The following is a 16812-nucleotide window of genomic DNA, read 5'->3' on the forward strand; positions in this document are numbered from 1 at the left end:
TTACAACTTTTTGATGACTCTTTTAATAAACACGGTAGGGGTTATAGTTAATTCCAGACACTTGTGTGGTATCTATATTTAGCAACTAATTCCAAGGTAATTGTATGAGTCAAAAGGAAATTAAAGACTGAGGAAATACTATATTTCCTAAGCATCAAATGGTGAAAGTTCAAAAAGTATCTTATAAAGATAAAAAAACAAAAAACAAAAAACCTACACATTGTAAAAAAAAAAGGCATGCATATAGAAAATTTTCTAAGAATGTAAATTGATATTTTTTTAAATGCAATATTGATTTACATAGATAAATGCTACCACCTTAATATTTTTGCTTTACATAGTTTTTTTTTTTTTTTCTTTTCTTTTCTTTCTTTTTTTGCTCCTATGTGCTCACTCTGGTTTTTCTATTCTAAAACCCTCAAAGAGAGGGGTCAGTTTTGTTGTTGGTGCTCTTTCATCTAAAATACGCAATACAAGGGTGAAACAGATCACCAGCCCAGGTGGGATGCATGAGACAAGTGCTCGGGCCTGGTGCACTGGGAAGACCCAGAGGGATTGGGATGGGGAGGGAGGTGGGAGGGGGGATCGGGATGGGGAACACATGTAACTCTATGGCTGATTCATGTCGATGTATGACAAAACCCACTGCAATGTTGTGAAGTAATTAGCCTCCAACTAATAAAACTAATTGAAAAAAAAATAAATTAAATAAAAAAATAAAATACACAATACAAGGGTGAAACAGATCACCAGCCCAGGTTGGATGCATGAGACAAGTGCTCAGGGCTGGTGCACTGGGAAGACACAGAGGGATTGGGATGGGGAGGGAGGTGGGAGCGGGGATCGGGATGGGGAACACATGTAAATCCATGGCTGGTTCACGTCAATGTATGGCAAAAACCACTACAATATTGTAAAGTAATTAGCCTCCAACTAATAAAAATAAATTAAAAAAAAATAAAATAGCGGCAATATAGCAACAAAGAACATTAAATTTGAGTAATAATTCCCTGTCCAGTAGTTCTAAGATGATTCTCCTTGGCATGGCTATCCAACCTTGAGAGCCTTAGTTTCCTCATCTCTAAAATTAAGGTAATAAAAATCTATCTTGTAGCATTTCTGTGAGAATTAGGAATGATGTCTGCAAATTGCCAATCAAGGATCAGGTATTATAATAATTTTCACTATTATTGTAGTTTTCTGCAACTTTCCATAAAGCTTTTTATAGTTTCATATACTAAGTATTTCAAGAGTCTCAAAATGATGGCTTTACTTCTTTCCATATCAAACTCTGGTAGCAGAGTCAAGGGATTATAGACTCACATTTCACTCATTTTTGTAAGCTATTAAGGAGTTGAAGATACATATTACCATCTTGTGTAATATATTAATTTGTGTAATGTTAACTTAAAAGACAAGAACCTGAAAAAAATAACAAAAAAAGTAAATAAATACAAAAACCAAACAAATAAACACAAATTTTTCCATTTCTCATTCCGCTAGTTGGACTTTTTAAAAATCAAATATTATAGATAGCCATTTTTGCATTTTATGCTTAGTACCCTTTTGATTTAATATCAGACAAGACACCTTTTAAATTCTGTGTGTGTTCTTTCTATTCAAAAAAATGCAGTAAAATATCAAGTTGCTAGACTTGAAATCTATTATAATATTTTACTGTATTTGTTATTTTCTGAAGAACACAGTTTTGTGAAGTTACTCTACAATTTTGGAAAATAATTACAGTTGCAAACTCTTGTTATACAGATTTATTATTAATTGACATATTTCCTATATGGACTTCCAATTGCACATGCCAAAAAAAATAGGTTTTCAGAAGCATAAAACTTTGATTTTTGCATCATTTTCTACAAGGCGTCAAAACATTTCCATGTATGATTTGGCAAATTTTAAGTGAATTGATTTTAGTTCCTACATAGCCAATTCTTAATTACAAAATCCTTGCCTCATTGTTTTGGCAACATGGTTCTATAGAAATCAGTACAAAGAGACAGAACTGTGGGAAATAATGTTTTAAGAAGTATTCAAGTTAGACATGATGGATTCAGAAATTTTTCCCTATTCCTATTGCAAACAATTCTTTTGTAAAATCGTTATTTTTATTACAGAATTGAATTGCTGATCTTGTTATCAACACTTCAAGTTTATTTGTAAATGGTCTTTGGTCATCTATCAGGAAATTGACAGCAAGAAATTAGAAGTCATTCTCCTATTTCTGTCAAAAAGCAAATTTGGAGGACCTCATCCCTTCCACTTATGAGAAATCTCTAAATTCTCCCTGAAAAGATCTTAGGCTGCAAAGCGAATGCTCAAATTAAAAAAAAAAAAAAAAAATTGCTGCCATAAGAGTCACAAAATACCCCAAATTGTCAACACATCCTTGTGAAAAAAAAGAACAAAGCTGGATGTATCACCCTCCCAGACTTCAGACCATACCACAAAGCTAAAGTCATCAAAACAGCATGGAACTAGCACCAAAACACATACAAAGATCAATGATACAGAACAGAAAGTACAGAAATAAGCCCCCCACACACATAGTCAATTAATCTATAACAAAGGAGGCATGCATATACAATGGAGAAAAGATAGTCTGCAACAAGTGGTGCTGAGAAAACTAAACAGCTACATGAAAAATAATGAGATAAGAATATTCCTTCATACCATATACAAAAATAAAATCAAAATGGTTTAAAGACCTAAATGTAAGATCTGGCACCATAAAACTCCTAGGAAAAAAAAAGCAGAACACTACTTGACATAAATCACAGCAATATTTTTTGGTCCCATCACCTAAGGCAAAGGAAATAAAAGCAAAAAATAAACAACTGGGTCTAATTAAGCTTGAATGCCATTGCACAGTGAAGGAAAACACCAACAAAATGAAAAGGCATCCTATGGAATGGAGAAAATGTTTGCAAATGATGTGAAATACAAGAAATCAATATCAAAAATATGTAGCTCATACAACTCAATACAAAAAAATAAAAAATGGGTAGAACTGAATAGACATTTTTCCAAAGAAGACAAAAAGATAGCTAACTGGGAAATGAAAAGATGCTTAGCATTGCTAATTATTAAAGAAAGGTAATCAAAACCACAATGAGATATCACTTCACACCTATCAGCTGACTATCATCAAAAAGATTCCAAATAACAAATGATGGAGAGGATGTAGATAAATGGGAACCCTTGTACGCTATTGTTGGGAATATAAATTGGTATAACCACTATGGAAAATAGTATGACGGTTCCTCAAAAACTAAAAATAGAACTATCATATGATCCAGAAATCCCACTCTTGGGGTGTATCTACAGAAAAACAAAAACACTAAATCAAAATTATGTATGCACTACAATGTTCACAGGAGAACTATACACATTACTCAAGACATGGAAGCAACCCAAGTGTCATCAACAGACAAATGTATTAAAAAGATGCGAGATGTGTGTGTATGTGTATATATATATAAATATAAATATAAATATAAATATATATAAATATATAAATAAATAAATATAAATAAATATAAATATATATAAATATATAAAATATGTGTATATATAGTATATATAATATAATATATAATAAAAATATATAATAATATTCCATTGTGTGTGTCTGCATATATATACAGACACACATAATGGAATATTATTCTGCCAAAAAGAGGGAAATTTTGCCATTTACACTAACATTGATGGGCCTAGACAATATTAAACTTAGTGAAATAAGTCAGACAAATATAAATATGTACATGATATCACTTATATGTGAAATAAAAAAAAAAATTGACACAAATGAATGTATATCCAAAACAGAAAAAGATACACACATATATTATAGAAAACAAACATATGGCTACTAAAAGTGAGAGGGAAGGAGGGAGGGACAAATTAGATGTGTAGGATTAACATATACAATCTACTGTTAATAAAATGGACAAGTAGAAAGAATACATTTTATAGCACAGGGGATAACAGCCATTATTATTTTTTTTAATTTCTTCATTTTTTTCCCAGTTATTTTATTAGTTGGAGGCTAATTACAATATTGTAGTGGTTTTTGCCATACATTGACATGAATCAGCCATGGATTTACATGTGTTCCCCATCCTGATCCCCCCTCCCACCTCCCTCCCTGTCAGTATACTAACACAGCCATTATCTTGTAATAATTTAGAGTATCATCTAAAAAAATACTGAATCACCATGCTGTAAACGTGAAACTGATATGATATTATAAGTCTATACTTCAATATAAATACATTAAATGTATCATACATAGCAAAATAAACTGCTTTCATAAGAGAAAAAGTACCTATTAACAGTTAAGGAACTCTAATGAAAGGCTTATATCCCATAAAGCAATAATAAGAAGAAAAATGTGTCAGAAAATTTATATTACTTTATTTATAAAACTTAGCTTTAGGTGCACACATTTCAATATAGCTTTAATACCACCCTCACAATTTGGAGGGTGTTAAGAGTAATTAAACTGAAAAAGGTCAGTTTTCATTCCAATCCCAAAGAATGCTCAAACTACTGCACAATTGCACTCATCTCACATGCTAGTAAAGTAATGCTCAATATTCTCCAAGCCAGGCTTCAGCAATACGTGGACCGTGAACTTCCAGATGTTCAGGCTGGTTTTAGAAAAGGCAGAGAAACCAGAGATCAAATTGCCAACATCTGCTGGATCATCAAAAAAGCAAGACAGTTCCAGAAAAAACATCTATTTCTGCTTTATTGACTCTGCCAAAGCCTTCGACTGTGTGGATCACAATAAACTGTGGAAAATTCTGAAGGAGATGGGAATACCAGACCACCTGACCTGCCTCTTGAGAAGCCTATATGCAGGTCGGGAAGCAACAGTTAGAACTAGACATGGAACAACAGACTGGTTGCAAATAGGAAAAGCAGTATGTCAAGGCTGTATATTGTCACCCTGCTTATTTAACTTATATGCACAGTACATCATGAGAAATGCTGGGCTGGGAGAAGCACAAGCTGGAATCAAGTTTGCCAGGAGAAATATCAATAACCTCAGATATGCAGATGACACCACCATTATGGCAGAGAGTGAAGAGGAACTAAAAAGCCTCTTGATGAAAGTGAAAGAGGAGAGTGAAAAAGTTGGCTTAAAGCTCAACATTCAGAAATCTAAGATCATGGCATCTGGTCCCATCACTTCATGGGAAACAGACGGGGAAAGAGTGGAAACAGTGTCAGACTTTATTTTTGGGGGCTCCAAAATCACTGCAGATGGTGATTGCAGCCATGAAATTAAAAGACGCTTACTCTTTGGAAGGAAAGTTATGACTAACCTAGACAGCATATTAAAAAGCAGAGACATTACTTTACCAACAAAGGTCCATCTGTTCAAGGCTATGGTTTTTCCAGTGGTCATGTATGGATGTGATAGTTGGACTGTGAAGAAAGCTGAGTACCGAAAAATTGATGCTTTTGAACTGTGGTGTTGGAGATGACTCTTGAGAGTCCCTTGGACTGCAAGGGGATCCAACCGGTCCATCCTAGAGAAGATCAGTCCTGGGTGTTCATTGGAAGGACTGATGCTGAAGCTCAAACTCCAATACTTTGGCCACCTCATGTGAAGAGTTGACTCATTGGAAAATTCCCTGATGCTGTGAGGGATTGGGGGCAGGAGGAGAAGGGGCGGCCAGAGGATGAGATGGCTGGATGGCATCACTGACTCGATGGACATGAGTTTGAGTAGACTCTGGGATTTGGTGATGGACAGGGAGGCCTAGCGTCCTGCGATTCACGGGGTCACACAGAGTTGGACACGACTGAGCGACTAAACTGAACTGAACTGAAGAGTAGTTAATTTGCTTCTGTTACCTTTCATAGCATCCATTCCTCCTACAGCATAAAGTGCTCCCACAGTTGATTTTCTAGGCCTTGTCCTAGGACTTTGCATCATGGGTCTTCTCTCAGGTAAGAGATGATACTTCATAGCTTCCATCAGGAGTTTCTGACATTCAAGATCACCAGTAAACATGGAGCTGTTTTCAAGATCTGCCAGTAACTGAAAAGTAATGATGCATGGTATATGAAGTAAAGAACAGATCATTAGATGTAACATTTTCATTTATATAATTTTGGGGGAAACTCAAGCTAATTCTAATGTATGTGTTATTATTTAATATTTTAAGTTACTTAAGTAACATTTTATCACTAAAAGCCTCATGGTAGTAACTAATTTACTAATGCCAATTTATTTGACATACTATTCCTCATTTGAATATGTATTTTGCATAAAATCTCCAGGAGTAAAAGTGAAAAAGCACTCATAAAATGTGTTACTGAAAGCAAAGTAAATGGTTGTGTCTTCACAAAGCAAGCATCTCCTGTCCAACTGCATGTAGCTAGAGAAACAGTCAAATTTTTGGTTGATTTAAGGGAGGTAGCACAAACATGCCCAATTAAAGTAATATCACCATGGGGGCTACATCTTTATCATCAAATCAAAGCACAAAGCAGGTGCTTTTTTATCTATATATGTACATGTATATACAGGTAAAGTACATGTGTTAGTAATTAGGTAATTCATCGTCAGTAGTATATGATATCAATCCTTTCTAACCAATATTGCCTGACAGATAATATGACCCCAATTAAATGAAATAAAATCTAAGTAAAGTATTCTTCCTGAGACTAGTTGAGGAGAAGTTAAGAGCGTTTTAAGAATTTTTCCAAGGGTCATTTAGATTGGTTCTTAGAAGTTTGGAGTCCACATTATCTGTCATAGGATATTGTCAGGAAGAGCAAGCAGGTTGTTGAAAAGGAAGTACTAATCTTACCCCATAAAACTTCCCTGAAGTTTCCTGTGCTGCACTGGTTAAACTCAGCTCTGTTCTCACCCCACTTGTTATCTCTGATGGATCACTGTTTTGACTTGGCTGGTGAGATTCCAGGTACTTCCTTTATGCAGTGTTAAATTAAGGGTTTCTGATCCTGTACACCAGTGAATGTCACATTTTTAAGAGTCACCTGAAAAACTTGCTAAAATACAGATTCCTTGGCTTCAACTGCATAAATTTTTTCAGTAGATTTTGGGGGCCTGAGAAGCTGAGTTTCAAACAAGCTTCCAGTCTTAACAGTAAATATATACTGGAAGTTCCAAAGATGGCAGAGAATAAAGACTCTGAATTCATCTCTTCTCCCGGGCACATGAAAATTACAACTATTTCCAGGATAGCTATCGATTAAAAAAAAAAAAAAAAAAGACCAGAACCTATTAGAAAAGATAATCTACAACTAAAGATGTAAAGAAGGAACCACAAGTTGGGTAGGAGGGATAGAATCTTCGTATAGTCAAGACGCACAATCCTAGGGTGGGTGGTCCACAAACAGAATAACTACAACCCCTCAAAAGAGGGAGGGCTCTAAGCCCCACATTAGGCTCCCTAGCGCAGGTGTCCTATACCAGGAAGACTCCAGACTATTTAGCTTTGAAGGCCAGCAAGGTTTATATTCAGGAGACTCAGAGGGCTGTGAGAAATAGTGACTCTATACTTAAAGGGGACACACAAAATTTCACATGGTCTGGGATCCAGGGAAAAAACAGAAACTTGAAAAGAGACAGGGTCAGAGCTACCAGCTGATTTTAGAGTCACCAGGAAAGGCAATAGACAGCAGCTCACCTTAGAATCAGACATGGGCAGCAACCATTGTGGGAGTTCATTCTATCATGTGGACACTGGTCCTAGCAAGGACCATTTTGGAAAATTCCCTTTAGCTTAATAGCCTTAGCAGCCAGACCTGCCCCCATCCAACAGACTATAGGCACTAATCTTGGGATGCCTCAGGTGAAACAACTAACTGAGCAGAGACATAACCCTACTCACCAGAAGATGTGGTGTATACACACACACACACACACGCTGGAATACTACTCAGCCATTAAAAAAAAAATTCCCATTTGCAATAGCATGGATGATCCTGGAGGGTGTTATGCTCTGTTTTCATATATATATATGAAAACATATATATATATATATATATATATATATATATATGTATATGTATATTTTGTATGTATATATATATATATGTATGTATGTAATATATATATTTATATACATAAAATCTGCCATACACTTGAAACTAACACAACATTGTTATGTATTTCAATAAAGTTGATTATTGACTATAATGATGCTCTAGTGCATCTGAAACTCTTTAACATGGTTTCAATCATAGTAGTTAATTACTCATGTTAGTTACTAGGTTTGATCCAGAATCTAACTCATTCCTAGAGTTTTCTCTGGGATGCTACTGTAATAATTACTATCACCTTTCCTAGAAGGTGGTAGGAAAAGAAAAAGAGATTTAGTCATTTCCCCTGCTTGTTACAAGTGCTGTTTGGTGAGAGAAAACTGAAACTAATGAGTATGCTGAAGTTTGGAGATTATCTGTAGGTCTTTTATTAAATCTTCTTTCCCCATCTCTTATTATTAATATTGCTAACCGAAGTCTGTATTTGTCCTTCTGTGAAACAAATCCTGTGCTAGAAATTCTCCGTATAAAACAAATAAAGAATAGATTAATGTCCAGTTGTCATTTAGAACTATAACTTCCATTACCTGGGTAAGTTCCCATACCTGTGGTGGAAGTAACGGCAATCTGATGTAAGAAAGCAGCATTGCTAGGTCTTGTTGCCTAGCCTGCACATCATGCCCCACCCACAGCATTAGAGCTTGGAAAATGGTTTCTTCATCAGGCACATTAATGTCATCACTGCACAAAAGTTTTGAAATCTCATTAGCTGGAAGGAGGAGGAATTCTTGGTTCTGTATTACCTCGATGAAGTGTTCCTAGAAAAGAAAGAGCTACTGAAATTTTGTACTTTAACTTCTTAACAAAATAAGCTTATCAAAGAATTTCACTTTGTTAAACTTCAGAAAAAGTCAGAGAGACAGATATATGCATTTATAAAAAATAGATGCCATTGCCACCCATAAGAGGGGGGTTGGATGTGACTTCTGAAACTGAGGAACCAAAGAAAGCCTGGGGGAGGTAGCTCTGGCTATGCATTTGAGGGGGCAACATACTGAATTATTTCACGATGAGAAAAAAGAGTTCAATTAAAAACTCCTTCCTCTTGTGAAAAAACATGATCTATTAATCAAGGCAAAGGTATATTTTATAATGAATAAAGATCTACAAGTTAAGGTTTATCTGAAAGTGACTCTCATGGAGTTGTTTGTTGAGGGAGAGTGGGGCTATCTTTCAATTTTTATATATTTTACCTTAATTCTCCCTTCTGTCATTTGTGCTATATTTTTGTCAAGTATCAAATCTCAGACAGTTATGTTTCAACTTTTTTTAATCAAAATACTACTATGTTTTTCCTATTTATAATATTATATATTTTTCTTTGACAACACAATTACCATTTCCAATATTTTTCATAGTGAACATCTTAAGTTTAAATGCAGTAAAATATACTTTAAAAATTTATATAAACATGTCTAGTTGGTAATTTACATTGCCTAGTAAACTGATATTTTGGAAGCAGCTTAAGACAGCCTCTTTATAACTGGGGGATCTGGATAAACCAGATCACTCTTTCATCTCCATTCTGAGTTTAGTCATTGTGGGAGGTGAGATTTCTGCCAATGAACCACTTATCCCCTTGAGTTTATTCATTGTGAAACTCAGTTAACCTAATAACAAAATTCTCCATACACCAATTATCAGGCTTGATAGTCCCATCAGGAGGCTCTAAGACCATAAATTCCAAGTTGACTTGCCTTTTTAGACAAAGAGCCTGCTGGTGACTAAGGCAAGCGCCAGGGGGAGAACTGTTCATTTTACTATAGCAGATGTTCCTTGTTGAAAACCCTCTCACCTATAGCAAAGTGGTGAAGTTAGTACTAAAACTAATAATTCATTACACTTGTACAGCACTTCACACTTTAAAAATTTCTTTCACAAACATTAAGTCATCACCAATGCAATCTTGTGGAAAGTGTAATTACTGTTATGAGAAAACAGGCTATGAATTGGTTGATCTCCTGCACAGTAAATGACTAAGTGTGGACTCACATCTATGCCTTCAGGTCTACTTCATTTTATTTGATACTGCAACTGACTTTCATAAATGATATAATTTTTATGAAAGTGTTAAGAAAAAAATAAAACACTGCAAAACTTATGTCTACCTATTACTGGTAGTGTATGTAAACTTTGAAATCATACAACTATTATGCATGATCCCGTATCTCGTTCTCCTTTCTATCTACTGTCCGATGAAAGAAAATAAAAATAGAGAGAGAGAGAAAAAAAAAAAAAAGAAGGAGATTAGCTTAGTATGTAAAACCTCAATGGCTAATTAAATTATATACATATGGCACTGAAATATCCAATAGTATAAAACAGGTATTTAGTCAAGTTTAAAGATTAATTTTTAACTGTTTTATTTTACTCCTAATTTCAAGGTAAACATTTTCTTCTAATCACCTTCCCAAGTGTCTTTTTTTGTGTGTGTGTCTGCCCTTGATTTGGCATTCATCTTTTAAAATCCACAATTACATTGTGTTAAATCATATTAAATGAATATAACCTATTTCCTGAATGTTTCATCGATGCAGACTACTATTTATATGACTGTGACGGTCAATTTTATGTGTCGACTTGACTCAGCCATGGAGTCTTCTGGCCGAACATTATTCTAGGTGTGTCTATGAGGATATATCTGGATGCGGCCCACTCACATTAGAGAAGGCAATCTGTTTCTTCAGTCTATGGTTCAAATGACTAACTAAATTTTTGGAGATTAACATTATTCTTAGACATTAAAGTTATTTGCATTTTAAACTATCAATGCAGTATTATAAAAGCATTATTATAGCATGATCTTGGCATATTTTACCACATTTATAATAGATACTAAAACAACTAAAGAGGGCTTAAAGGAGACATTATTGCATTTTTATGTACATCCTGCTTTAGCATTCAGTTTCAGTCACATAATAGGAAAAGGAAGACAAGTTCATTTTGAGCAACAAAAATAATTCAAGCTGTTTATCAGAATGTGTTTTGTCGGCAAGAGTAAGATACCAGACAGGAAACTGTTAATACTTAGTTCAAGAATTTAAGTAATTTAACAGGAAGTTTTCATGTTTGGCTTTTGTAGTAGGATTAACATTTGAACTGCTGTTCTATAGTTTATATGGCATCTATATTTAGGACATATGAATACAAAGAGCATAACGAAATAACATGTTAAAATGTCAATCCATTATAATATGATTCTCAATATAAAGGTATCATTTCAGGAACATGTTTAAAACTTCAAATATTGAAAAATGACCAAGTGTGGGAAGAACAGAGAGGAAGTTTTACAAGAATTTTTTTAGAGAATCCAAATATTGCAAGTTTGAAAATTTTAAGGTCTATATAAAACTCTAGAAATATGTTTTAATTATATGCATCTCAATTACAGAATTGTAATATTAATTTTATTGTTGCTTTTAGTTGTGATTCTTTATTGTTCGCTTTTATGTACTTGTCTTTTATTTTTGAATCTTAAATAAATGTAGCTATTTTCTTAGCTTGAAATTTTATCTTTTAATTTGATTTAGCATGAATGGTAAGGATTTATTTAATATCCTCTGTCTACTTGTCTCCCTACAGATAATCTATATTTCATGTCACTGTCATTTGACTGAATAAAGGTAGTCTTATCCAATGCCACTTTTAAATAATTAACACATCAAACATGTTCATTTAGTTCATTATAATTACTAGTAGAATTGAGAGGAACTTTAAGTTAATTAAGGAATTTAACTCTGAATTGTTTAAAACTAAATTACATGTTTTAACTGGAAAGTAAAAAGTCCATTCAATAGAATGGTTTGATTTACTAATTTTGACAGCTCTTAAGCTCCTCCAGTTAACACTGATCCATTAATATTTCCTTTTTACATATGGAATGATATCTGAATTTCATTAGGAACAATAATTTGTACAACTTTATGAAGTTCTAATAGTATACAAACATCAGGAAAATTATGTTTCTTATTACTGTGGATTCTACTTGAAATATATACTTGTCCAGTTTAATTACTGCTAATATTTTCACTTCTCCAAGTTTTGAGGTTTAATTAAATCTTTTTACCATCAAAAATGTGAAATTTGTCTGTGTACAGATCAACCAGACCAATATTTTTAGCTAATATTTATTATGTGCAAGTAATTTGAAAATTATATAAATCTATATTGTTTTTTAATGTTGTCCCAACATTATAATATTTACCTTGGAATGGTTCTACACACACATATATCAGTAAACATTTCATTAGGTTAGATACTGTGTTAATATATTATAAATACAACATGGATCAATTGATTTTACCATTGTGTATCTATGTGCCACATTTAGGAGCTTTGTACAGCCTTGGGCATCTCCAAATGATCGAATCCCTAAGCAGTTTGAAGGGTGGAGCTGCTTTATAAGAAAATTGGAGCAAACTTCAATGACTTGAGTCAGCTGCAGGAGACAAGCTGCAGCCAGCAAATTTTCAATAGTATCTTCTTTCAATTGCAGGACACCTAGATTGTTTGAAAAGTTAAAGAATGATTATATATTCCATAAAGAAAGACACAAATATGCGAGATAGCTAAAATTTTCAATTTATCTCATTAATAGGGCTATTTTTTTTTTTCCCTAGTGTATAGTGACTATTTAGGGAATGCCACTTGAGGTGAATATATGCAAGTGAGTCTGTACAAACACTAACAAGATGGCTGAAAGGAACAAGATTATGAAAAACAACTGGAGCAAATGAACTGTGAGTACTATCATTGCAAAGAACAGCAATTGCTTGTTTGTATACCATATTAGACCTGTATATAAACCTAATATCAAATATTGTCTACACTATGACTCAAGAAACTTTATGACATATTACCTAAGGATCATGGGGCTCCCCTGGTGGCTCAGACGGTAAAGTGTCTGCTTGCAATGAGGGAGACCTGGGTTCAATCCCTGGGTCGGGAAGATCCCCTGGAGAGGGACATGGCAACCCACTCCAGTACACTTGCCTGGAGAATCCCATGGATGGAGGAACCTGGCGGACTACAGTCCACGGGTCGCAAAGAGTCGGACACGACTGAGCTACTTCAATTTGTGTGGGAAAATGTCTTGGTAAATAAGAACATTAAGCTTATATGTCAATTTTTTTTTTTTTGCATCTGCATGTATTAGCTGATTAGGATGACTTTGCTCAAATATTATACCTGGAATTAATCTCTAGCACTTTTTTAAAGGAAAGAAAATGCTGCCAAGTGTCCTCAGGTAAAGAACTGCTTTTATGACTATTTTCTTAGGTATAGAAAACAGATTATGCTAAAATATCTATAAAGATTTTTAAAAATCAAGATCAGAGCAATTTAAGCTGTTTAATTTTTATTGATGCATCATTATTTTTAAGCAAGAATTACTGATGAATCATTGTAAATGTTATGCTATTTTGATAAGTTACGTTTCTATAGTTTTGTTTTAGCCAAGCTTAGAGAAGTTGTAAAGAATATTTCATATGGATTATATAAACTATGAATTATTATTTTATAATTTTTCTCTCTAAAATACCATAATATGGATTCTATCTAATTGCATAACTATAAAAAAGAATAATACCATATTTGGTTCAGCCTTTAAAATATGTTGTAAAGGGATCCAGTCCATTAGCAGACTTTCTTGTGTTGTTTCCTATCCTGATTTTGAAAAGAGAGCCCTGCCTCTATCTCATGAAACTCAGAAGTACAAACTATTCTCAGAATCAGATAAAAAGTTTGACCTATTGTAGACATTGAAACTTGGCCTGGTTATGAAGAATGATGTTCATTTCTCAATGAATGAAACCATAGAACCCATAGAAGAAGACAGCATAAAACTCCTTGGTCTTGGAAAAAAAATTTCTGGGTAAGACACCATAAGCACAGGGGAAAAAGATAAAATAAACAAGTGACACAACATCAAACTAGAGAAATTCTCCACAGCAAAGGATACAAAAATAAATTGAGAAGAAACTTACAGAATGAGAGAACATATCTGCAACTCAATAGCACAAAAGCAAATAATACAATTAAAAATGGGCAAAGAATCTGAATAGAAATTTTTTTTTTTCCCAAGGAAGACATACAAATAACAAACAGGTACATTAAAAGATGTTCAACATCACTAGTCATCAGGGAAATGCAAATAAAAACCACAATGAGATATCACCTCACACCTGTTAGGATGGCTACTATCAAAATGAGAGGAGACAGTTAATGTTGGTGAGGCTTTGGAGAAAAGAGAACCCTTGTACATTGTTGGTGAAAATATAAATTGGGTTAACCATTATGGCAAATAGTAAGAAGGCTCTTACAAAAAAATTAGAGATTAGAACTACCATCAGTTCAGTTCAGTTCAGTCACTTTGTGACCACATGGACTGCAGTATGCCAGGCCTCCCTGTCCATCACCAACTCCCAGAGCTTACTCAAACTCATGTCCATTGAGTTGATGATGCCAACCAACCATCTCATCCTCTGTGGTCCCCTTCTGCTCTTGCCTTCAATCTTTCCCAGCATCAGGGTCTTTTCAAATGAGTCAGTTCTTCTCATCAGGTGGCCAAAGAACTACCATAGGGTCCAGTAATTCCACTCCAAGAAAGGGAAAACTGGATCTTAAAGAGATAGTTGCTCTCCCACGTTTTGTTGTTTTTCTTTAGTCACTGAATCATGTCTGACTATTTGTGACCCCACGTACTGCGATGTTTATTGCAGCATTATTCATGAAATATGGAAATAACTTAAATATCCACTGACAGATTAGTGAATGAATACAATGTGACACACACACACAAGAATAATATTCAACCATGAGAAAGATGGAAATTCTGCCATTTGTGACAACATGGATAAAACTGGAGAGCATTATGCTAACTGAAATAAGATAGAGAAAGAAAAATACTATATGGTGTCACTTATATATGGAATAGAGGCATGAAGGGAAGATGGGGAAATGTAGATTGAAGGGTACAAACTTTCAGTTATAAGAAGTTCTAGGATATGAAGTGCAGCATGGTGATTATAGTTAATGGTATTGGTATTGGGTACTGCAGGCTTCCCAGGTGCTACTAGTGGTAAAGAATCCTTCAGACAATGCAGGAGACATAGAAAATGCAGGTTTGATCCCTGGATCAGGAACATCCCCTGGAAGAGGGCATGAAACCCACTCCAGTATTCTTGTCTGAAGAATCCCAGGGATAAGAGGAGCCTGGCAGGCTACAGTCCATAGGGTTGCAAAGAGTTGGGCATAACTGAAGCGACTTAGCATTGGGTACTGCATACTTGAAAGTTGCTAAAAGTGTATATTAAGTGGTCTCACCAACAAAACAACAGAAAAAGGGTTAACTATAAGAGATGTGTGAATTACCTTGATCTTGGTAATCATTCCACTATATGTATAGGTATATATGTGTGTTAGGTCCATATCATTTCTGTCTTTTATTGAGTCCATCATTCTTGAAGAGATATCTAGTTTATTTCAAGAAAGATGGGCTCAATAAAGGACAGAAATGGTATGGACCTAACACATACACATACATACACATATAGTGGAACATTGCATGCAAAGATGGGCTCAGTAACGTACAGAAATAATATAGACCTGACAGAAGCAGTAGATATTAAGAAGAGGTGGCAAGAATACACAGAATAACTGTACAATAAAGATCTTCATGACCCAGATAATCAAGATGGTGTGATCACTCACCTAGAGCCAGACATTCTGAAATGTGAAGTCAAGTGGGCCTTAGGAAGCATCACTACGAACAAAGCTAGTGGATGTGATGGAATTCCAGTTGAGCTATTTTAAATCCTGAAAGATGATGCTGCAAAAGTGCTGCACTCAATATGTCAGCAAATATGGAAAACTCAGCAATGGCCACAGGACTGGAAAAGGGCAGTTTTCATTCCAATCCCAAAGAAAGGCAATGTCAAGAAATGCCCAAACTACTGCACAATTGCACTCATCTCACACGCTAGTGAAGTAATACTGAATATTCTCCAAGCCAGGCTTCAGCAATACATGAACCGTGAACTTCCAGATGTTCAAGCTGGTTTTAGAAAAGGCAGAGGAACCAGAGATCAAATTGCCAACAACCGCTGGATCATCAAAAAAGCAAGAGAGTTCAGAAAAAAACATCTATTTCTGCTTTATTGACTATGCCAAAGCCTTTGACTGTGTGGATCAAATAAACTGTGGAGAATTCTGAAAGAGATGGGAATACCAGACTACCTGATCTGCCCCTTGAGAAACCTGTATGCAGGTCAGGAAGCAACAGTTAGAACTGGACATGGAACAACAGACTGGTTCCAAATAGGAAAAAAATTACATCAAGGCTATATATTGTCACCCTGCTTATTTAACTTATATGCAGAGTACATCATGAGAAATGCTGGGCTGGATGAAGCACAAGCTGGAATCAAGATTGCTGGCAGAAATATCAATAACCTCAGATATGCAGATGACACCACCCTTATGGCAGAAAGTGAAGAGGAACTAAAAAGCCTCTTGATGAAAGTGAAAGAGGAGAGTGAAAAAGTTGGCTTAAAGCTTAGCATTCAGAAAACTAAGATCATGGCATCTGGTCCCATCACTTCATGGCAAATAGATGGGGAAACAGTGGAAACAGAGGCTGACTTTGTTTTTCTGGGCTCCAAAATCACTGCAAATGCTGACTGCAGCCATGAAATTAAAAGACACTTACTC

At 34.8% G+C, this 16812-nt stretch overlaps 1 protein-coding gene across 2 annotated transcripts in view; it reads right to left on the reverse strand.

Moving 5' to 3' along the window:
* Positions 1 to 16812, reverse strand: part of KLHL4 (kelch like family member 4) — a 127242-nt gene that overhangs the window by 34524 nt on the left and 75906 nt on the right. For both annotated transcript variants that reach the window (XM_043895594.1, XM_043895592.1), the window contains exons 4-6: positions 12407 to 12603; positions 8649 to 8861; positions 5884 to 6070 (exon numbers count right to left, since the gene is read on the reverse strand). In XM_043895594.1, the coding sequence (XP_043751529.1) occupies positions 5884 to 6070; positions 8649 to 8861; positions 12407 to 12603 (597 nt within the window). The remainder of the gene's footprint in view (positions 1 to 5883; positions 6071 to 8648; positions 8862 to 12406; positions 12604 to 16812) is intronic.

Source organism: Cervus elaphus, chromosome X, assembly GCF_910594005.1.
Source record: "Cervus elaphus chromosome X, mCerEla1.1, whole genome shotgun sequence".
Lineage (NCBI taxonomy): Eukaryota > Metazoa > Chordata > Mammalia > Artiodactyla > Cervidae > Cervus > Cervus elaphus.